Source organism: Corvus hawaiiensis, chromosome 17, assembly GCF_020740725.1.
Source record: "Corvus hawaiiensis isolate bCorHaw1 chromosome 17, bCorHaw1.pri.cur, whole genome shotgun sequence".
Classification (NCBI taxonomy): domain Eukaryota; kingdom Metazoa; phylum Chordata; class Aves; order Passeriformes; family Corvidae; genus Corvus; species Corvus hawaiiensis.
The window spans coordinates 13,679,873-13,704,120 of NC_063229.1; the positions used below are offsets into that span (position 1 = coordinate 13,679,873).

At 40.9% G+C, this 24,248-nt stretch overlaps 1 protein-coding gene across 7 annotated transcripts; it reads left to right on the top strand.

Annotated features, from left to right (window-relative positions):
• Positions 1-769: 769 nt before the first annotated feature.
• CTCFL (CCCTC-binding factor like) lies at positions 770-22,314 on the top strand. Of its 7 annotated transcripts, XM_048322102.1 has the most exons (13): positions 776-858; positions 937-1,058; positions 1,945-2,043; positions 4,094-4,233; positions 6,169-10,106; positions 11,108-11,360; positions 12,934-13,107; positions 13,788-13,921; positions 15,510-15,630; positions 16,888-17,037; positions 17,704-17,864; positions 18,651-18,771; positions 19,897-22,314. In XM_048322102.1, the coding sequence occupies exons 5-13, from the start codon at positions 9,948-9,950 to the stop codon at positions 20,085-20,087; spliced, it is 1,464 nt and encodes a 487-aa protein (XP_048178059.1). In that variant the 5' UTR covers positions 776-858; positions 937-1,058; positions 1,945-2,043; positions 4,094-4,233; positions 6,169-9,947; the 3' UTR covers positions 20,088-22,314. The 7 variants fall into 7 exon arrangements, with proteins under 7 accessions (XP_048178057.1, XP_048178061.1, XP_048178063.1 ...); XM_048322100.1 differs by having other exon boundaries at positions 770-1,058; XM_048322104.1 differs by having other exon boundaries at positions 770-1,058; positions 12,937-13,107.
• The last annotated feature ends 1,934 nt before the right edge of the window (positions 22,315-24,248 follow it).

Genomic DNA, 24,248 nt, shown 5'->3' on the forward strand with positions numbered 1-24,248 from the left:
GGCAAACATGGGAGGTGGTACAGGGCAATGTAAGGCCTTTAAAAAAAGAGTTGTCTTGAATGTAAAGTTTATTTTCCATTTAAATGAGAAGTCTTTTTTAGTAGTACTACATTATAATGCTCATCTAATAGCTGATACGATTTCTTCTGATTGAACTTTTTTTGGCACTTTTTCTCTGTGCTTCTTGACACTTGAATGTGATGCTTATCAGGTGCATTCTTGGAAGCTGTCAAATCATTTAAATGTGTGTGAATCTGACATTTCAAGATGAGAGTGTTCAACAAGTGTCTTGAAAGGAGGGGGTTTAGGACGTTTGCTTTGATGGACACTATTCAGGTTATTCAAAACAGCAGTTTTTGAGCACTTCAGGTTTTACAGACTTACTGGAACTCAATAAATGTAAAAGTTTTTAGATGCTCAGAAAAAGTGTCATTAAAAGCTTAACTCATCACTACAAACCAAGGTGCAACAAAGCACTCACAGTGCGATCTGAAAGTTGTTAATGGCATGTAATAATACTCAGAAATTCTACTTCCCTCCCATTGCTAATTCTCCTACATATTGTCACCTCCAAAGAGTTTGTCACTTGGGTATTTTGTTATAAAATTGTAGGTTTTTTTAAAGATTCTCTGAACTGTTCTATTAACGGAAGAGCACTGCCTCTGGCTTGTTATTTCTGTGGTGGAGTCGTGCTCAGCTGACACTGAGCACACTCCAACAGCTGCTGGACTGGGTGCCACAGAGTCCAGATCCAAGGGCAGCCCTTGCAAGCTCACAGAGAGCAGGGCAGGGATTGTTCTCTCAATTTCCAGAAGAAAACGTGAACCGTGCAAATTGCCTGCATTTGCAAAAGAGTCTGTGAGCGAGCCAAGTGCTTATTCCAGACCCTGCACAGCCCTGAGTGATATTTCCGCCTCACAGCCCCTTTCCTTGCAGGCAGTTCTTCGGCACTGACCCATCTGCAGGAGGTCTGGGGGCCCTGCCACACGTGCTGCACACTCCTCTCCGCGTGCGCTGTGTGAACCGTGAGCCTGAGCCTCTGCAACCGGCCACAACAGGTAGCAGCAATCCGGGGCCACAGTGCTTTCCTTCTTACCTCCTTCTTCCCAACCCCGAATGATACAGGATTTGTCTTGGGCAGATTGTAAGATATATTTGTGGACCACTACAAAAGGGGATGTAATTTTTTTTGCCCATGTTCAAAATGAAGTGGCTTGTTCTGATGGCGGAGGAGAGGAAAAAAATACCCAGATTTATCATGATTAGACTGTACTTCCATTAGTATTTTCAGCTTGACAACAGACATTTCTCAAAACAAATGGAAGCAAATTTCAGCAGCCAGGAACATGCACCCATGCATGTTTAAGGTCTCTAAAGAAAGTCACCAACCTTTGATGCTCAGTTTAGTATCAGCTCAAGTGCTCAATCCTGAGCTGTATCTTAGGGGAAGTCCTAGTTGGGCCACAGTACATGCCAAGGCTGACATTATACCATGGGCACACTGATTTCTTGCTCATTGTTCTTCTGTTTGGGCAGATAAAATAGTTATTGTCGTTGTTATTATTATTACTTTATTTTTAAGCTCACTTTTACAGGCTCAGCTCTGGAGATGGGATTGATTCATGTAATTTTAACTTTGATAAGCAGTCGCTCTTCTGGAGCCATTTCTTGAGCTGTGACTCTAATCTGGGGACTCTTCCCTAAAGGAATACTGTCCTTTCTTAAAAAAACCCTGTTAAGTATCAGTGTGAATATGTGAGTAATGGGCTCTGTAGCCACTGGTACCTGACCAGCATCTGGGTATGTGTAATTCTGTTAGCTCGGGAGCTCTTCACATCTACTGCAGAAGATCTCATAGTCACGTGGAGAGTTTGGGCCCACCAAGACTTTGACTGACTTTACCCTAGCCACAACAAAATTATAACTTTTGCATGGTTACTGCAGGGTTTTTTCCCTGGATGAACAGTAGAACCATAGCCAGGAGAGAAGGGGACATACAAAGAAGAAACCATACAAACCAGAGTGAAAACCAGCCAGCATAAGGTTTGCACTTTCCTTTACCTTTCAGCATCTCCTCTGCCCAGTCACACAAAACCCAGATGGCTCTGAGATCCAGTCTGCAAATAAGAATGGTTACCCTTGCTGGAGTGAAACGTCGTTTACCACAGAGGAGTGTGTTTGCAGCTGTCAAGGACTCCCTGCTTCCTACTTGGAGAGAGGGGAACAGACAAACAATCCTTGCACACGAGTTCAAGCACCTCTCGTTCAAGAGTTTCTGGCTTCCTGTGGATGACTGGTGTCCTGCTAAGTATGTCCTTTTAGAGACACCTCACCTCCTCAGGCCTAAAGAAATGACATGGAAGCACCTTTTTATATTCTAAAATTGTTTATTTTTTCTAGGATGAGACACCCCTGGCTCCCCTTGCTCCTTCCTCTTGCACGCTGTTCATTATTTCTCTGCGATGCTTTGCTTTCTAGCAGCTCTCTGCTGGCAGTTGTCCTTTCACAGTTACCCAGCTCTACCTGTGCAATGTGCTTTTTCTCTTTCCTTTAAATCCTCCCATGTATCTTTGTTCTCCCTCAACATTTCAGTCCCTTGTTACACACAGTCTGACCCACTGGTCACAGTTCTGTACGTCCTTCTTGAGCTGACTCCTTTGAAGAAGGATGGCTTTAACCAGTAAGTGTGGGAGCAGATTCTGAAGGTTTAGGTTCTGTTTCTTCCTCTGCAATGGATTTTCCCATTTGACTTTGGACATGTAACTACATCCCCAAGCCTTTATCATGTCCTAGGAAGGGGGTTGGGAGGAGATGATGCCAATTTCTCCCTGCTCTTAGGAATTTTCCTAGTTTGGTTGATAGTTCCCAGCTAGAGGAGTTTAAACCCTAATTAGACATGATCATTATCTCTTCTTATTGTTGTCTGTGCCACAGATAGTCCCCGCTGGGTCCTCACTAGGTTGCTGTAATGCAAATAGTAAATTCTTACTTGAAATGAAAAGCCTTTACTAAAACCTCTTTTCTCCTTCAGTAGCAACACAAAAGCAGCAACTTGGGCTGAACCATGTTTTCTGTTCCAAGTGAGATTTGTTCCGTAATTTTTTCCTCAAGAAAATAGCTTTGACTAATATTTCAAGCATTTTTATAACACTAAAAGCCAAGCAACAGGATAAAAAAGCTGATTATGCAGAAATGAAAGCCAAGCTACATCTAAAGGTCAGAAGGCAAACGTGCCTATGTCAAGCACTACATACCTTTTGGTTCTTGAACCTGGCAGCTGGAGGAAAATCAACATTGCACAAAAACCAATAATCCCTGTAACAAATCCTCTGTTTACTGGAAACTTATGTAAGTGTTAACAGGTCAGGTGAAGTCCTACATACTGTACACTTCTGCTTAGCAGCATTCTAATAGGAATAAGGCAACATCAGTGGACCACAATGGGATTTTTTTCAATGTACAGGCACTTTTGTTTGGTCACTGTAAATAGTTCCTACCAGACAAGTGCCGCAATTATGATTATTTCTACAAACAACCCTCAGTAAAGAGATCAGGACTTCAACTGGACCCTGGAAATCATGCTCTTTTCTTATGCTTTTAGGAAGACAGAATTCAGACTCTGCTACACATGCATCTTTGACTGACCATCTGTAACTCCCTCCAAATTTACTGATTCAGGATGATACATATGCATTTGAATACTATTTATGTAAAGAGGAGTTTCTTACATGTGTGCTTAAACCAGTATGTACAAATGAATAGCAACCAACTCGCATTCTGCAAACAAAATAAACCCCCCCCCACACACACTTGTTAACCTTGTAGAGCTCAGGTATTTGCTCTGCAATAGCACTAAGTACCTTTTTGTTTTGGGTGAAGCATAAATGTACTCTGCCCAGAAGATCTTTAACAAAAGATGGGTATGAATGACAAATCAAGAGACTTTCAGTTTCCAGAGGCAGCTCTGAACAGAGTAATAATCATGATTCACGAAACATGTCACCCAGATATTCTCATCTGCTTTCTAGACACTGCCTCATCTTGATGTTTAAGATTACAAGGACTATAAGGCTGACTTTATTTCTTCTTACAGGAGCAGAAAAGATGTACAACTAAGCCTGCTCTACCATATTTCCATTACCAGCTCCTGATGGAGAAGCCTGGGGCTATCTGGTCGTGGTCTCTAAGTGATGACTCAATAGTCAGTAGCAGTGCAGAAGACTAAGATTTAAGGTATGTCTGCTGATAAATATCATGGACTACATCACCTGCTGTTCAGTGAAGTGACATTAATATACAAGTTGTTAAATGTTCCCTCAAATTTTCTTGATTTCTTCAGATTTTTGAATCAAGAAGTTGATTAGGACTCCTCAGAAAGTTTAACGCCCAAGACAATTTGTTATCTGAGCTGGAAAAAATAGTGCACAGGAACCCACTGCTTTTCTGAACCCACCAGCCACCTCCTTACTGCTGATTTTGCAAGGTTTAACGTGCACTTGCTGCATATCCAAGTGGAAGCAGAATTTGAACTCCTCTGGGTTGTACATCTCACTTACAGATTTATTAGGACAATCATTTAATACTCTCTTTCTTCGGTGATCCTATTAACTTACAGGTTTTGGTGTCTGTTCAGCTGTGCACGAAGAGCTGTTCTCAGAACTGTTTTCCTGATTAAAGATTAACAACACGATAAAAGAAGGAAACATGGACATCCTTGGAGTTTGTTTCTTACATCAGCTGGGTTAAACCTTTACTATATTTTCTCACTGTGTATCTTCTCTCTGTGTTTGGCAATCAAATTCTGCACGGCTCCAGCACGTTTCCCCCGGTTTAGTCAAAACAAGAGGAAAACTTTCTGCCTTTTAAACTTTTAACTCTTCGACCCTTGCACAAACAGCAACAGAAACCTGTAATAACTAACTAAGAGCCGTTGTAGTTAAAACTTTCTTTGCTATCTCTTGGATTAAAGAGTATTCTGTAAAAACAGTGGAAGTCACTGAGGTGTAGTTAACTGTATAACCATGCTAATGTCTTTTGAAATGGAAGAAGTGATATGCTTCCCAATAAACATCCTTCCTCCAAACAGATCCAGGCACGCAGCTCTGCTGTTTGCCACAAGCAGCAAATTGTGTATTACTGGATGGCAGGATTGTTTCTAAATATATCAGTGTTAGATGAAACAGTTAATAGACAAATTGCAATTATGGTTAATAATTTTTAGACCACTTCCCTGACTTGTGTCTAAGCAATCAATCATCCCTGGTACTTTCCTCCAATAAGCTTATGTTAAATACTTCCCCCTTTTATATATCCCACATCTGTACTCTATTATGTCTTGTTTTTTTGTCATGCTATGTCATTATAATCATTTACAGTATGGAGCAGGATTTTAAGAGTATAGACAATACTTGAAAGCATTAAGTCTTTTAACTTAATAGGAGTTGCTTTTGTTCTGCTGCAAGAATCACTCATATTTAAAGAGATGATTTGTCTCCTCAAAGTCAAGATGAGCACTGGAGAGTGAGCAAAGCCTGGCTTTCCCCATGCCTTAGGCACAACCCGAATTTAGCTGATCCTGCATGAACAGCACAGTCCAAGCACTGTGCCCCGAGACAGCTCTGCAGCTCTGCAGCTCTGCTCACCCTCCTCTGTGCATGAGAAGTGGTAATTTATAGCCTGCCTAGACACTAGTCAATCAATACCCTCCAGCATGATTTCCATCTGGCTTTGCTTTGCTGTGTCCCATCTTCCCTCTGCTTTGGGGATTCAGCAAGGAAACAAGTAGGACTGTATGTTCTGATGTTCCTGGGTCTGAGGTCTGGCTAGTTTTTATGTGATTGTAGCAACAGGGAGCAGAGAACTGTGTTCTTTGGGGCAGGCAAGAAATCCAAGTCAGATCTGAATCCTAAATGATGTCTGCTAAAATAAACTGTAGCTTCCATCTCAGAACCAGAGGTCTGGAGGAAAAAACCAAAAAATTAATAATATTCTTCTTTCCAAGTGATCAAACTATGTATTTTCTCCTGAGAATATTCCAGGCCAGCACTGAAGCACTGACTTAATTCTGAATCTGCAAGATTCAGTTGCTTAGAACAGCATCAAAAAGAACGTAAATTTTTATCACGCTCATTAGCTGACGTGCTTTCTTTTTTTTTCTTTTTAATTAAGCTTTTTGGTGGTCTCTGAAGAAATGCTTCATATTTGTGAAAGTGGGACACCAAAGGAACAAGGAGCACCAGAAAATACAGCAAAAAGATTTCAACCATTTAGTGACAGCTTCCAAGGCCTGAGCAACATTTAAAGGAGCCAGATGAATTAGAAGATTGTAGAAGTATCTTCACTTTCTCTGAAGCAGGTGACAGTGTGAAGGAGGTTATCTGGTGCTGTCATTATTAAGAGGAGCAATATCTCACTGCAAAAGAGGTGCTGAAGGTAGTGATTGTCCCTGGGGTAAGAGCAAAGGGAAGGTGGGCATGTTTGCAGCCCGGTGCTAAGGCACACACACCACTGACAGGTGCAGTGTGAACACGACACATACTTGGAAACAAAAGTGAGATATTGGTGGAAAGTGAAAATGGAAAACTTTCCAGATGCCAGGTGGAAAATGATATTAAAGCTGTCAAAATAAGTCACAACAAAGACTGGGTTTTCTCGTAGACTAACAGGAGTCATGTTCTGGAGAAGAGGGAAGGTTTCAACTACAAGGCGGAGTGTCATAAATGAAACAATTATGAGCATTGGAGGTTAAATTTGAACCCATTTGTTTTGGGGTTTTTTGCTTTGGTCTTTTTCTGGTTTTTTATCTTTTTCTCTTTTAAGTGCACTGTGGCATTCCTGATTTACTCTGCATCTTGTGGACAGGTCAAAAATGTGTAAATAAATCCCACTGTCATTGCTCCACATGGTTATCTATTCTGGGCCTAATTCCAAGCCCAGTTAAACTGATGGCAATCCTTCCATTGGCATCAAAGGACTGCAGTTTAGAACCTGTGATGGAGGTGCAAAGCATCACCAAAGAGGCTGGATAAACTGCCTCTGCAGTCATCCAAAGTGAGTTTCTGAAACGCAGTAAGGGAAGCAAACCTTGAACTAATTTGAGGTCAAATATGCTTTATGCACATGATAATGGAGCTTTTAAAAAAGTCAGCTCCACCTAGCACGTGTTAAACATCTTCAATATTATAAAAGATATTATTCAGATTTAAGACTGACAATTTGAACAGATAACCCAGTATTTTACTTCTCAAAAAAATCAGATGCACTGTTTATACTTGGGTGGAAAACCGCAGATCAGAATAAAGTTTGTTGTGTTTCCTCAGTGCAGGATAGAATTTACTCTGCTGATTGAGGATTTTAGTTGTCCACGTATTGCCTTTCAGGCACTGGTAGATTCTTATCAGCAATTTATCTGCAATTTTGTGGCTGAATCTTGTTTCTTTATGTAACGTTACTTTAGCACAAGAAAATGTGCCTACATTACATTCCTTATGCTCCTTGTAAAATACTCCTAGCAAACAATAATTCACATTGAACATTTACTCCCCAAAGTATAATTATGACTTAAAATATAAAATGGCTCTCCATTCTTTTTGTGAGAGACTTTTCATGCAGGCTGTTGATGTGTTAGAAAGAACCAGACTCCCAGTGGAGTGGGTAGAAGCTTGATTGCAGCTAGAGATAGACGATGCAGCAGCAGTAACTGGAGACTGCACACACAACACACCACAACGGCCATTATGGAGCTGTTAACCTCTAGTGTGTCAAAACCTACTCAGAAACTGGTTGAATTCATAGATTGCTGATCCAAGTGGTTCCTTTAAATTCAGCAAAAAATGAACTGAAGGGCTATTCTGCGTTCGAGTTATAAATTCTTGGAAATATCGGTTAATAGTGGAAATAATGACAGACCTTTACTGTAGCTGCATGGATGGTGCTGGTATTAATAATGCAGAAGTGCAAGGCAGGACAGCTCTCAGAAGCTGATAACTGTTGAAGTGCAGAAAACCTCATTAAAACAACCTAAAGGATGGTGGATTATTATAACAACTTCTTTCCTACAGTGCCCTTCAACTATATAATTGCACAGTATACGTAGCAACTTGAAAAGATTCAGAAATATGTAAGAAATAAAATCTCTGGCCAGAGTTACTGGCAGCCTAATTATGTGAATATATTGTGTACTCTGCATCCTGTTCTTTAGTTTTGAGAGCCTACGGATTCGTGAATGATGAATAATGTGGTGTCTAACCAAAATATCAGCCCTAAGTTGCTGGAATACATATCCAACCTAAATAATTGCCTTGGATTTGTGTTGATTCCAAGCAGTAGAATAGTTATGACTAACTTGCAGTTGTTAAATGTAAACATTTTGTATTATTTTTGCATTTAAGATTTTACAGAACTGTGGACAGGAGTTGTTAAGGGTGTTTATGGGATTTTTGGTCGCTGTTTCTGAGGATAAGGTGCAATAACCCCACCTCATGTGAGGGTACCGCTCGAAGGCCAGTGGTGTGGGCTGCTGTTTGTGCTATGGGTATTTCACAAGTGCCAGTTTTACTGGGTTACTTCCACCGACAAGGAAAGCCACCCCCTGGTTTGGGGCTTTGATTAGTGTTCAGTAATTCAGTTTAGCAGGATCTGGACCACACTGGGCTGCAGTCCCTGTGCAATGTACTGTACCCTGCAATGCACTGAGCTAATATTTAGAGGTAAAGCTCCAAATCTGTTCTCTGCACCAGCGTATAATAGAGTATTCAAAGTAAGTGGGTTTTATAAAATGTTTGATGGCTGGAAATTACTAGTCTAGAAGAGTACACAAGATTAAACGTTAAGTCGCTCAAATTGTGCAAGTTTACCTCAAAGACATTTTCACAATGCCTTTGAAAAAGTCTTTCAGCTTGTTCTCATTGAATAACCAATCCTGGCCTAAGGTACAGTGTAACGATGCTTATACATCGCTCCACTGCCTCTGCAAAGCCACTTGAGACAATTTTGTACAACACTTCTGTGGCGGCAGCATCAGGCGGCCCTTCAGCAGCACTCCAGCGTAGGGCTCCCGGCTGGAGGCTTTCCGTCGCAGAAATGTGGCAAGTGCTTCAGATATTTTGCAAGTGGAGAAACCAATTGAGCTCAGCCCCGTGGTCTTAAGCCAAGTGGGAGCAGAAGGTGAAGGGCCTACAATTAAGGCCAAGAGATCTTCATCTTCACTCAGAGGGTGAGAAAACGGCAGCTGCTCTGACAGGACTTGCCGTGCGTGGGGACCAAGGAGCACCGGGCACCCCGTGAACTGGGAGGGAAACCTCTGCAGGTCCGGGGCTTTGTGTTTCATAAGGAAATAACAGGTGAGAAGCAGCTGTTCCCCACAAAATGCTCCCCACGAGTGGGCTCCCACTCCAGCCGCTGCTGAGGGGGCGGCACAGGGAGGCAGAGGGCAGCCATGCCGACGTGCACGGCAGGGCATTGAGCCCCTTCCCTGCCACCTCCCCTCGAGGGGCAGCCCGGGCGCAACGGCCCCGGCCCACCCGGCCCAACAGCCTGGCGGACCCAGCTCCCCGCGGGGGAACCGCCCGCAGTGGCCGTGAGGGACCCCGGCCGAGGAGCGCTGAGGGGGCGAGGCCGGGCAGCGTGCGGGGTTCGGGGCTGCGGGGCGAGGCAGGGCCGGGGCTGGTTTGCCCTCGTGTTTAACCTCGACCAGGTTCGCTCAGCAGCGTGCGCGGCCTCAGGGCTACAGGAAAACCGGGGCCGGCAGCGGAAACGGTGGCTGAGCGGAGCCGGTGACCGCAGGGCGGGCGGGACACGCGTCCGCCGGAGTGGGCCCCGTCTCCTGAGGAGGGTGAAAGACACCGACCCCACACTCGGTGTGCGTGAAGGGGAGCCTGCAGCGGAGGGAGCCTGCAGTGGCCCCGCCGGGGCTGGGCCGGGCCGTGGCGCACAGCCCGCCCCCGGGCATGGCTGTGACCCTGCGGGAGGGCATCTGCGTCTTCTATGACTTAGAGCTGGCGGAGATCCGTATTTTGCAAGAAGAAGGGCAGGAAGAGAGTTCAGAAAACAAAGCGACAGAGAAACCACCAGACACGCTCCTGATGGAGGTACAAGTTCTGGATAAGGTGAAAGTAGAGACATGTTGTTCGTTGTTCGCTGTTAGCTTGTACGGTCGCACCGATTTGGTTCTGTCTTAAGTATTAGTCAGTATTATTGTTTCTAAATTGCTGAGCTTAAGTATCTAGTCCGTAGTACATCCTTTTACAATTTCATCTCATTTTAAAAGGACAAACTAAAAGTTTAGGCTTTCTAGATTCAGAGGATATTCTGAATTGGAAGAGACCCAGATTATCGAGATGATATTTAAGTGTTGAAATTCAGACCAGTTTTAAATTCAGTTCACCAGTTTCGTACTATTTGGTTGGACAGCCTCAATCTCTTAAGTGGCCTCATGCAATTTCCCTTCTTAATTGAATTAGTTCAATACTGCAGTAGTTGTTAAAGCTGGGTATGTAATACAGTCCCATTTGAAATGAATTTTATTAAGAAAGGATATGCAAACGTTGTTATTTGTTCTGTACTAGCTATTATATTGGTTCTACAATAAAATACTATTTTTTTCGTATAAAATTCATGCACCACTAGATAATTCCTGAGGTAGGTCATACTTAAGTTTAGCTAACACAAGAAGTATCACAACCTGGTTAATTGTTATATGACAAAGAAGGCATTACAATTAGTCTGCTGAAATCCTAAATTTGTTAAAAAACAGAGCATACTTCCCATTTTCTTTTAAAAGGTTGATGTACTGATATGAAATTTTAATATTTTCTTTAAAAAAATAAAGGTACAGGTTTCTGTGTTCTTAGTGCTGTAATCTTAAAATGATGCTCTGAAATTTAGATAAAATCTTGAAGAGGTAGGGCACAATTTTAGTAATTGTTCACTTACCAGTTAGGCTGCTGTATGGTAAATGCAAATGTTTTGTTGCAGTTTTGTCCATCACATGTAAGACTGAAAATCAGAATGAATTGATAGCTTGCATTTTGTTGACTGCTCAGTTGATTTGCCACTACTGACTGCCTTTGATTGAGAAAGTTGTAAAACATACTCTTTTTTAAAATAGATTGACAGAGATAATGATGCCATTGCATTTGAAAATGACATCCAGCAACTGAGCCCATCTGCAGAGGGGGAAGGAAAGGAAGTTTTTTCCACTGTTGGGGAAACAAAGAGTCAGAGCTGCAAAGGGGGTGATGATTTGTCAGAGTTACTCAGTGAAAGTAAAGAGCAGGAATATCCAACTGCACCAGAACAAAGAGTTGTAAGAAATCTCAAGAATCTAAAATTTGTGGCTTGTGCTCCACATCAGGAAAAAGGTAAAAAGTTAATAATCTTTGTAGTTCATTTTTAGTTAAGGCATGTTAAGTGAGATTTTGAACCGAGGTTGAAATTTTACATTAAATACTCACAGTGGTAGTTGTTAAGTTTAGATTAGGTTAAGTCTTAACATTCTGTGGAAACTTGGAAGAAGAAATAATACCTTCCAGCCCGAAGTGCTTGAAGACCTTGTTCAGGCTCATGTCATCTGCCTTGTGTTCAGGAGAGACATTTTGGATGGCATTTAGAAATTAAGGGTCTTTTGAGCAGTGTGTGGTATTTGAAACCTCCAGGGAGATTTCAAAGTTAATATTGTATAAATGCCTTTGAATAAACCTAGTAATTTATTTAATCTCTTGATTCACTCATTCAGCTTCAAAAATGTGCATGTTTGAAGGTTTATGGTTGAGCTTAGAGTGGCTCCACGTTGCCAGCCCAGGATGGTGGGCAAGTATCAGTCAATACCTGTCAGCAAAGCCTTTTCCAGAACCTAAATAAAAGTAACAGGAAATGGCTGATTTAAGATGTTAGAAACCTAAAAGTATGGTACAGAAGTTAAGGACTGACTCAGAAGGGAGCAGATAAGCATCTGTTTCCCTAGAAACTGTGTGTGTGTACTGTAAAAATCAGATGACATCAATGATGTTGAGTCTGTAAATGTGTGTTGTATCTGGAAGTTAAGGTATTTTGGCCGAGGTTCTCTATGGATACCGTACAAATTGTTAACGTCCCCTGTTTTAGTTACAGCCTTTATAGGGAGCACATTTGAGCAGTTTTAACAAAGCTAACAATGTTCCTTTGTGTGGGCGTGAATCCACAATGAATAAATGACAATAAAGTGGTTTTGTTTGCTGTTACTGAAGTGAAGTGTTATCTGCACATCTCTGTGTGGTATAAAGCATTGTAAAAAATGCATTTTGGTCTCAGCATGAAAATCATTACAGAGAGCACACTTGGGAGCAGAGACAACTGTTCTGGAACGACTCTTCAAATATGACGTATTTGCCATTTCACAGTTTCAAATCTTCTTCATAACTGAAAGTGTTGCACATTCATTACTGTTGTGCTACCAACTTTATTCTATGACTTCTTAAAATAACTGATTTTTTCCCCTCAAATTCAACCAGTAATTTTAAAAAGGCTTTTACATCATGATTTTTTTATATGCACTTTGCAGATTCAGGAGCACCAGAAAGCTCCTGGGAACAGCTTAACCTGCCATTTCTAAATCTTTGAATAAACTTACTTAGTGCTAATTACACAGTTGTTATCAAGAAGTTTGTTGCACAGGCTGTAAGTCTTGATGATGGTATCAAGAGAGGAAGTCTCATCCTGTCTTGGAGGTGGCAGCTAGGGTAGGAGTTAGGCTTCCTGGAATTAGGTTCTAAACTGTTTCACTAACAAATAACACCATTTTGGGGGCAAATCACTTAAGTCTTAATGAAGTCCTTTGATGTAGAAATTTGAAATAGTTTTACCTAGACTAGAGGGGCTCTTTAGAAATTGGTAATATTTTTTGAAAACTAGTCATTATTTTGTGGCATGTACAGTGTAAATCTGTCTTTGTTCCAGCAGGAGAAAAAGAATGTTTCAACTGTTTTTTCTGTACATTCACCTCAGTCAAATTATCAAGTCTTAGGCGTCATTTGAAAACCCATTCAGATGAGAAACGTCACGTGTGTCACCTCTGCCCGAAGGCCTTCCGTACAGCAACTCTGCTGCATAACCACGTGAACACACACACAGGTACCTGATGCTTGAAAATACTTCATGTTCCATACTATCTTCAAAATTGAATTAACAGTCAAGTGACTTTGCCTCGGAGCTGTGTTCTGTGATCATTTTATGCTCAGAAATTCCTCTGATTTTCTTTGGCGTTCCACACTGAAAAGACGTGGTCTGTAGTTGGAAACTCTCTGTGTGGGTATTTGTTTATTTTGTTTAGTACCATTCTAACAGTTCTTGTCAGCTGAACAGTGACTTCAGTTGTGCTTCATTCCTACGTGCAGAATAGAATTTTCTGTGATGTTTTCATTTTCCTGTATAAATACATGAAGCAAAATGATAAACTGTATTTATTATAAACTTATTGTGTGCATCTATGTGGAAGAAATTCTTCTCTGTGAGGGTGGTGAGGCCCTGGCACAGGTTGCCCAGAGAAGCTGTGGATGCCCCATCCCTGGAAGTGCCAGCTTGGACAGAGCTTGGAGCAACCTGGGATAGTGGAAGGTGTCGCTGCCCGTGGCAAGGGGTAGAACAAAATGAACTTTAAGGTCTCTTCCAACCCAAATCATTCTATGATTTATTGTATATAAAAAGTCAGAATATCAGAAAAGGTTCTATTAAAAAATTCTACATGTTGATTTAAGGCAGACAGATCACATTGCTGTGTTTTTAAATAAAATTCTAATGGTGTATTCTTGCAGGGAACAAACCCCATAAATGCAGTGAGTGTGACAGAGCATTTGTGACCCGGGGGGAGCTTTCACGACACAGGAGGTACAAACACACTTTAGAGAAGCCTTTCAAGTGCACAGTATGTGAATACTCCAGTGTTGAAGTAAGTACAACCTTACTGAATCTTTTGGGAGGGTTTGGAGGCTTTCATGTGCCAAGATTTTAATGTACACAGAATTTTTGCCCAGATTTTTAATCTTGAGAAGTCCAGGCTCTGCTGATCTCCTTGGACACACTGATGGATTGTGTTTATGTGTTATGTTGCTGCAGTGTTACTGCAAGGTGGCTGATGGCGACAACTTTGTGGTGCCATGAGTTTCATTTCATTTGTGTGCACATCTTTTCATCCCCATCACCCTGAAGAGAAGGAACAAGTAACCTGAATTTCTGGAACCCTCATTTGGTCCGTGTAGTGATATTTGCAAATGTGTTGCTCCAAATTAATATTCATACAGTTTTCTAGGGGTTTTTAACTAGTTGCATTTTAAGAGCATTTTCTTTTTTGTGACGCTAAAATTGCTGCTAGACTTTTTGGTCCTACACAAGCATTCTTGGTCCTCATTTACACTACATTCCATGTACTGTAGGACAATACCAGCTAATGTCTAAAATGAAGCTCATATATTATGTTTGTACACTTGATGATGTTTGGGGTTTTTTCCAGGATTGGAATTTTCTTAATCAAGAGATAAAAACCTTAGAGTCTGCTTAAGGGTGCACTTGAAAATTGCAATTGAATTGGGTACACAGGCTTTCAGAAATGCACCTGTGATTGAATCACTGCCACAGTTTAGTGGATGTTCAATATCTGAATTTGTGCTGTGTCCAGATCTAAAGCTGTAAGCAAGCCTGAACTTTATTCCATGCACCTTATCTTAATAATTAGATTTTGGATAGCTTGCATCTTAAAAAACTGTGACAGCTGATATTAAATTACCCTGTTCTTTCCCTTGTTTCAATAAGGAGCTATTCAGCATTCGCTGCTGTTACAGAACTCTCATTCCTGTAAGCTTTACTTGAATGAAAAAGCTGAAGGAGCTCTCTAGTACTTCTATGCAAATTATTTGACTTTTGGTAGCAAAGGTTGGCAGTCATGTTTAATTTTATTTAAGTGAATCGAGGTGTAGATTTGAAGGAATCTAGCAGTGAATTCAATAATTGTGTTTATAAATGGAGGAACTGAACATGTGGTAACTCCTAATCACATACCTGCAGTATTTATGTAATACATATCAGAAAAATAGTATTAAAAAAGTAGAATTGAATTAAACTTTGCAATGGAAGTGATTCATTGGGACTTGAAGGTGAATAGACTCTGGATAATGAGTTAGGTCTTTCATTTATTTTCCTGAGTGTTTTCAAAGAATTTTATGGTTTGTATATCCAAGTAGCCTGACAGTAGTAGGTATCCTCTTTTTAAAATTCTATCTTTTATGTTCCTATCATAAAATCTCCCATTTTGCTAATGAGGACATTAAACATGGAAGTAAGATATACTGGAGAAAGGGTGCAGAAGTGTCCTAAAACCACAGCAGGCTGATTGTGCAGGAAAAAAACATGGAGTGCTAATTCTGGGATTAATACAATGCTTTAAATTGCAGTAGGTGTAGTATGTAAAATTGCTTATATTTTCATTAAATACATCTCTAGTGTAGATGTTACTTTAGAAAATCTCTTTATTTTTATCTGAGGCCAGCAAAATGAGACGCCACGTTCGTTCGCACACGGGAGAGCGGCCCTACCCCTGTGACCTGTGCAGCTATGCAAGCAAAGATGCCTATAAACTGAAAAGGCACATGTTAACTCACACAGGTAAGATTCTGGGGTAATGATCAAGTCTAGGGCCTCAGCTGCTTAATATTCATAGGATTTCATTTCAGCCTCAAAATTAGCCCTTTTTTTATTTCTGATTTTGAGTAAAAACACACCCAAAAAACATGTTCTCTTTCAGTGTTCTGGATTTGGCTGTTGGAAGCCCAGCAGTGCTAGTAGTTAGTCTTGCTATTCCTCCTAAACCTCTTTTATATTAGAAAAATATTTCTTTTTCTGTGGATCAAGTTATCACTTCTATTTATCAATTACTTGATTTTACATGGAGATGTATCTGATGAGAGATTTTTAAATATCTGTTCAGAACATGGATATTGTTGTGACCCCAGACTGCCAGCAACTAATTTGGTCAACAAAGAATTAAATTGCTTGAATGTTGAAAGCAGCGTGTTCCTGTCATAGCTCTGTAACAAGCGAGTAATCTCAGAGGGCACTGGGTATCAATCCTATACTTCAGGGTTTAACTTGGCTCAATTATGATATGTAATTTGTGCTCTGATTAATGTTTTAGGTTGAATCAGAGTGTGACAGCGTGGTTTGAATCAAATTTTCCAAATATCTCCACTTGTCATGCATTGGTTCACATCTTGAGACTGTTTGGTGCAATTAAACTGACATTTTTTTATGAGAGTCAACCACAAGAGTCCAACTGGAAGAGTTCAAGAGTGTTACCCACTAGTGGCAAGGACTTCTTCCACAGAACCAGTCTGGAGTTGGTTCAAAGCTGTGCCAGTTGCCAGTGTTGATGTAATTTTTAATGATAGTCACACCTGATGTGGCTTTTTGGGGAAGAAAAGCAAGAAAATAATTTCCTAATTTCTCTCCCCACCATTATCAATGGCTGGTGGTGTATCACTCTTATCATGGTGGTCTACAGCTGTTGGCTTCCTCTCCTTGCATATTTGAGGATAATTCTGCATTTTTGTACATGAAGTATTCAAGGAAGAGTAGATGACAGTTAAAATAATTCCTGATTCATAGTTTAGAATTATATGTGTGGCTTTATACTTCATCAGTTTGACTTGTGGAGTCAGGAAAGCCAAGATTTTGTGTTGCAATCAGTTATGTAAACTTCTGGAAGCTTGTTTGGCCTTTTGTGCACTGTCAGCTAATACTAACTTTTGGTTGGTCTGGGAACTGTTGCTGTTAGAACATGGATGTTGAGTTCTGTGGGAATTTGCATTTGTATCAAATAAGTAGAGTTTCTAAGCATATGTTATTTTAATTTTGTTTTAATAGGTGAAAAACACTATGAATGTTACGTTTGCCAAGCCAGATTCACTCAAAGGGGTACCATGAAAATCCACATGTTACAGAAGCATGGAGAAAATGTGCCAAAACACCAGTGTCCACATTGTAGTACCTGTCTTTCCCGAAAAAGTGATTTGGGTGAGTTGAAAGGAAAACACTGAAAATAAAATGTGAAGATAAGTAGAGGTGAAATCTCTAATTTTCACAAAGTTTCACCAAAGACATTATATATGGCTTCGTATTATCACAGAATATTTTACGTAAAATGTATTCATAGTTTTACAGGTAAGTTCCTCCTGCAAGGAGATGTGGTGACATCTTGTGGTTGATGTTTTAATTTGTTTAAAATGCAAAGTAGGAAAGATTTAGCTTTTTTTCTTTTTTTTTATTTGCTTGATATCTGTGGCACTGTGACCTTCTGTTTTTTCAGAAGTGTTGGAAGCAATAGAGCTGACCAGTAGCAACAAAACCTATATAAAATTTCAAGTTTCCAGAAATACATGAAAAAACTGTATTAAAACTGGAAAGTTTTTGAGTATTTGATTTGTTAAATTATTTCCGCTGAAATCAATCAGTTGCAGGCTTATAACTGCTTGATTTCTTTGGGAAGTTACAACATCTTGCTGCAACTTTAGTTTAATCTTAAACTAATTTGTCTGTTTTACCCCTACTGCAGAGAGCAGAGAAGGTTCTTTTGTGTTTTCCTCTACAAGATTTGCAGTATTCAGGGCCATGCACGGCTCAACTCTTGTTCAAAACTGTGGAAATAAAAACTTGAATGAATTGTTTTGAATAACTGTCCAGGTGTGCACCTGAGGAATCTGCATTCCTACATGGAAGAGGCAGTGCAGTGCAGGGACTGTGAAGCAGCTTTCCACGAGCGCTACGCTTTCCTTCAGCACAGGAAGACTCACAGGAATGAGAAAAGATTCAAATGTGCTCAGTGCAGCTGCACATGTAACCAGGTATTTCAGTTCCCTGAGAAAATACTGATTCCTCTGGTGATGGTGTTGCCAGGTACAGTTGGCTTTGGGGTTATGTTTACCTTAAGAAAATAAAAACTTTTGTGACTGCAGTCCAACTGAAATAGTGCAGTGGTGCTTATTTCCAGGGTAAGTCCTTCACAAATAAACACTGAAATTGAAATGCTGGAAAGATGAGTCTATCTTCTTGATAAATCTTTTGTGCATGGGCTGCTTAGAAGTATAAAGTATGAGCAATCACTTTCAGGGATGTTGTGATACAGAACAAAATATAGTATTTGAGCCTGGAATGTGATTTTCAGCAGTGATGCAGAGTAAATTCAGTCTGAACTAAAAAATTTATTTTAAAGAGTACTTTTAGGATAGCTAGGACCAGTTCAGCAAGGAAAGTAAGAAATTATTTTTCACTTCAAAACCGTATGCAGTGAGAACATTCTCTCATTTTGGGTTAACTGTGCCCACTTTAAAGTAAACGTGGCCCTTTTTCCACATACAGATTTTACATGTAAAACTTTATTTGCTTATCCAGGAACCAGAAAATGGTAACTTTTATTTTATACCCACCAAATGGCAATGTTCTTTTAAAGCAGAATTTTAATAGATATTCTGGAAAATCTTCAGGAGTTTTATGGAAGTTGTTAACTAAGTCAGTCTTCCAGTTAGTGTTCCAAAATTTGTCTGTCAGAACTGTATTTGCTTTGTGTGTGTTAAATTGCTTACATGGATTAATATTTGATTGATACATTTTTTTCTTCATTATGCTGACAGAGTAATATGTGTAAGCACGCTGAAAACTGTGGATTGGTGAGGGCAAAAACTGCTACACCCAGAAAAAGAAGCAAAGGCAAAAATAAAATCCATAAGAACCCGAAGTGTGTTAAGCCAGAAGGTAATCAGTGACTAAGTCAGAATTTAATCATGTAAATTAGAATCAAGACTAAAAGGCTAAGGCAGTGAATCTTCCCTGCTGCTTAATTACCGTTTCACAGTGAAGCTAATAATGGAAGAATACTTCAAAATAGGCTTTATGGTGTGTCAGAAATTCTTGTCATGTGAGTTGGGTCATTGCACAGGTACCATCTTGGGCTGTTCCCTGCTCCTGCAAATGAGTTCCTAAACTCCCTTCTTAGCAATGCTTTCAGGTGGTTTTTGTGGAGTAAGATACAAGAATGGAGATACACCTTAGGCCTAGATGTCCCTAAACCTCACCTTTTGGTGTATCAGATTGTGTCTGCACTGAGAGAAAATTTGACATGGCGAGAAGAAGAAATGTTGGAACTTTTCTGAATCTAATGAATATATATCAGCAGCTGAGTTTACATTAGCATTGACACTTCTGTTTTCACTGGTGAGGCTGTAATGGTATGGTTAGAGAGAAGTGTTACAGCTGCAGTGTTTATGTTTTTTCAGTAATTAGATTTTGCTGTTTATTAATGTTTTCCTACATTCAAACAATTCCTTTTGATATCTTGTAAATACCTTCATCTGAAAGCTTGATTTTCTAGAGTTGTGAGAATGTATCTTCAGATGTTGTTCATGCAAATATTCAGTTCATTAATTGACTCACACAAAACCTAAAAATTTCTGTGCTGTTTCAGAAGGTTTTTCCCCAAAGTTGACATTTGCAAGTATTTATATATCACTGTCCACTTCTCGCACAGCTTGAAGGGGCCTGTGGGATCCTCAGTGTGGCTTTGCAGATGATGACTTGTGAGACTGGGGCTGTTGCTAATAATTAAAAAAGAAAAAGGATGCATATGATAATTAAATTTCCAGTTAAATAATGCTTCATTTTCCTCTGATGAGAATACCACACTCAGTAACATGGCTTGTAATGTAATAGTCAACAAAAGATACATTGATTCCCCAAGTGAAGTGTAAGATAAAAGATGTGCTGTAGTTACATATTGGTAGCATTTTCTCCACTAGATTAAACTACATACTTGTTAAATTTATTGAAATATTTACTTGTCTTTCTGGTTAATCATCCCAGTATTTAATTTTCTTTTCAAAGTTGCCCTGAAATCATTCCAAGATGACTCTACTGTGAGAAATGAACATTGTGCCAGTGAGATTGTTCCTGTTTTAGATGGGACAGAAACAGCAGCTCCGAGGGAACACAAAACAGAAGCAACTCATGAAGTGGATTCTCAACATCAAGGACAAATAATGCACAAACAGACTGGTCTTCCTTGTTCTCAGTAGTTGTAACTGAACAGTTCAAAGTGTGGAACTACCTCCAGTTAGAAAGGTAGAAAAGATGTTGGTTGGAAGCTGTTGAAGCCTTTTCCGTGCTCGTGTTTCTTCCTGCTGCAGTTTCTACTGTGCAGCCTAAGTACCATTGCAAAGTGTGAAAGTTAGAGGGGACCTTCAGCTGGTTTCTTACATACATGTAATAACAGAATGGGAGAAAACAGCTCATTTCAGGGTCATTTATTAAAGAATGGGTAGGTTTTTTCACCTTGCATTTGTTTTTTTCCAGCTTTACTCACAGAATTGCAGACTGATCTGAGGCAAATTTATCCCTCAGTATCACTGAGAGCTGCCTGAATTTTGGTGTTTTTCAGTGTTTATACTTGGCTGAGGTGAGCACATGAAAGACAATGATTTTTTTTAATGCAAGAAAACATTTACTAAATCTCCTTTCTACAAACACTTTGGTTTCCAATAGAATTCATGATGCAGTAGAATGCGTGACACAAATTTCTGAAAAAGCACTGTTTTTTATGCCTCATACTGTTGGTAATCAGAAACAAATTTTTTGTCTGAATTTTTATCATCTCAGTTAGCTGGGCAGACAGAGCTGCATGACAAAAATGAAGCAGGAACAGGGTGTCAGAAAAGTGTGGATGAACCCCACATTCTGGGAATGCAGAACCTTTTGTGACCTTAAGCTGACTGTTTTTTGAATGCAGGTGGGATCTCTTTTTTTTTATCCCTCCTTTAAACAGCTTTGCAAGTGTTCCATGTAAGTTTGTGATCCTCGGTTTAGCACCAGATCCAAACCACACCCACCACTTTGATTTTAATTAGCTCTTCAATAAAGCACAATTGCATTATTTACGAAAGTTCATGTTTATAGTAGACTTAAAAATCAAAAAAATTTAACTGACAAATACAATTCTCTAACGTTCCTTAGGTTATAAGAACTACTGGGTTTAACTCAATAATTACTAGAGTCATTACAGTAAGTACTATTACTTTTTATGATTCATTACAATGATCACAATTGCCATTTATGCACTGCTCACACATTTTTTTTTTGTCATTTATAATTAATACTTGGAAACCTGCTCATAAAATCTTAAATACTTTTAAAATATTCATCTTTAATGCTGCTATTCTTACGTTACATTTAATTATAAATAAGCCCAGCATAACTAACAAATATTAATAATATTAGGTCATGTAACAAGTAAATTTAATTGAAATGTCAAGCCCTCATCCCAATTTCAAGATTAACATCTGTGTTTAGCTTTGTTATGGAATTTGACCAGTATTAAATGGTTTGGGTTTGCACGTTGGGCAAGCTGTGGTTGCTGGTTCTGCTGATGTGGTCAGGGGCAGAGAATTCCTGTGCTGTGCACTCCAGGTGAGCTGAAGTCTGACAGCAACTGCAACTTTAAACTTTTTTTACTTTGAATAGCGTGTTAAAAATGAAACCTAGTTAGTTTATTAAAATAACAGCTTTATCTTATAATTGGTAGTGTCTACATGCCTGTTCTAGGATAACTTCTTTAATTCAGCTGCTGTTCCAAGCCAGTGCCAGGAGCTTTAGCTGCCACACAGTGTCCCCAGTATCTCTGTGCTCACGGTGAGCAGATAAGGAAGAATGTTGGTATTAGCAGGAGATAATTGCTGTTTACAGCAAATAATCCATTTGTAGAGACCACACCAAAGGCCTCATTGAGACCTTCATCAATCAGCTCAGTCAAACACATGAACAGGAATTACAGTTTGGTAATAGAAACCTTGTCCAGTTTTGTAGCAAACCTGAGAAGTCAGAGGGCTTGAATTCATCGAAATTTCTCATTGGTTTTGTCTCTCCATTACAGAGCTGTTACTTGAGTGTTTATAAATGTTCATATTTATTGGTTTGTGTCTGTTTCCATACTGGTAAAATGTCCGTAAGTTCATTTGTTCTTCCAGTGACAGGACTTAAGAATACTTTTGTTCATGATAATTGCTTAAATAATATGGTTAACTTTATTCTTGTTGTGCTATCTCCATTTCTGTTATAAATTATAAGCAGCAGATTTTTTGTTAAAATTAATTTTAGAAGTTGTTTAAATTCCTTGATCAATTTGCTGAATATATATTGTTCATTTGAATTGTTAATAACAAAGCTGACTCATCCTGTGCTGACATCTCAAAATCAGACTACATAAAGTGGAATGTGAATGTAGTAATAAAAGGTATTTTTATCTCTGAACTTTCAAATTATTATTTCAGTAGTTAGAAGCTAAAATGTGTCATTTTGGAAATCAAGGAAGAATGCTTTGACCTCCTCAGGAGCCATTCCTAGTGGCCACATGCTTTTTAACAGCAATGATTGTTCTTCATGATTAAGAATTTGCATAACTATGCAAATGCAAATATTTGCATCGCTATTCTGATTTATATTTTACAAAGATAATTTCATTGTATTGCTCACATATTTTAGACCAGTAGGTATGTATTAATATCTTTTAAAGCAATACATATTCTGAACAGATACCAAATTTAAAATACTTTAATTTACTAATTGTGGAGGAGTTGTTAAATACACAGGAATTATTCATGTCTGAAACAGATAGTGCTGGAGTGTTCTGTAGCATTATGTAACAGTGTTCTGAGATAATCCAGTTATTTGGGAAAGAAGAGGAAACTTGCATTCTGAGTTTCCTCTGCAAGCTGAAATTGTCTACGCTTTAAATAGTTAATGTGTGAGGAAATTTAGTTTGCACAGACCCAGCAGATAGAAAGCAGAGAAAGTTAAAACAGGCCTTTGGATACATTTTTTTTACTATTTATGCTCTGTAATAAAAGAGACTTGACACAGCACAGGAGTAGCTTCAATGACGCTAAAATGTGACGTGTGACGTTGTGGAAGTGATGTGTCAGTTGGAATGAATTGCGTTCTGAAATTTGGGACAATCGCTCTCAAAAGCATCCTGGACTCTGACGACGGGATGAGAAGGAGCCGAGGCTGGAAGTTGGCTCTGGTGTTCCTGCAGGGAGAGTTCATGGGCAGTGCTGCTCCGGGAGCGGTCCTTCCCGGTGCGGGTCCTGGAGGGGTCCTTCCCGGTGCGGGTCCCGGAGCGGTCATTGCCGGTGCTGTGTCCCGGAGCGGTCATTGCCGGTGCTGTGTCCTGGAGCGGTCGTTCCCGGTGCGGGTCCCGGAGCGGTCATTCCCGGTGCGGGTCCCAGAGCGGTCATTCCCGGTGCTGCTCCCGGAGCGGTCATTCCCGGTGCTGTGTCCCGGAGCGGTCATTCCCAGTGCTGTGTCCCGGAGCGGTCATTCCCGGTGCGGGTCCCGGAGCGGTCATTGCCGGTGCTATGTCCCGGAGCGGTCATTCCCGGTGCGGGTCCCGGAGCGGTCATTCCCGGTGCTGTGTCCCGGAGCGGTCATTCCCGGTGCGGGTCCCGGAGCGGTCATTCCCGGTGTTGTGTCCCGGAGCGGTCATTCCCGGTGCTGTGTCCCGGAGCGGTCATTCCCGGTGCGGGTCCCGGAGCGGTCATTCCCGGTGTTGTGTCCCGGAGCGGTCATTCCCGGTGCTGCTCCCGGAGCGGTCATTCCCGGTGTTGTGTCCCGGAGCGGTCATTCCCGGTGCTGCTCCCAGAGCGGTCATTCCCAGTGCTGTGTCCCGGAGCGGTCATTCCCGGTGCGGGTCCCGGACCGGTCATTCCCGGTGTTGTGTCCCGGAGCGGTCATTCCCGGTGCTGCTCCCGGAGCGGTCATTCCCGGTGTTGTGTCCCGGAGCGGTCATTCCCGGTGCTGCTCCCGGAGCGGTCATTCCCGGTGCGGGTCCCGGAGCGGTCATTCCCGGTGTTGTGTCCCGGAGCGGTCATTCCCGGTGCTGCTCCCGGAGCGGTCATTGCCGGTGCTGTGTCCCGGAGCGGTCATTCCCGGTGTTGTGTCCCGGAGCGGTCATTCCCGGTGCTGCTCCCGGAGCGGTCATTCCCGGTGCTGTGTCCCGGAGCGGTCATTCCCGGTGTTGTGTCCCGGAGCGGTCATTCCCGGTGCTGTGTCCCGGAGCGGTCATTCCCGGTGCTGCTCCCGGAGCGGTCATTCCCGGTGTTGTGTCCCGGAGCGGTCATTCCCGGTGCTGCTCCCGGAGCGGTCATTCCCGGTGCTGTGTCCCGGAGCGGTCATTCCCGGTGCTG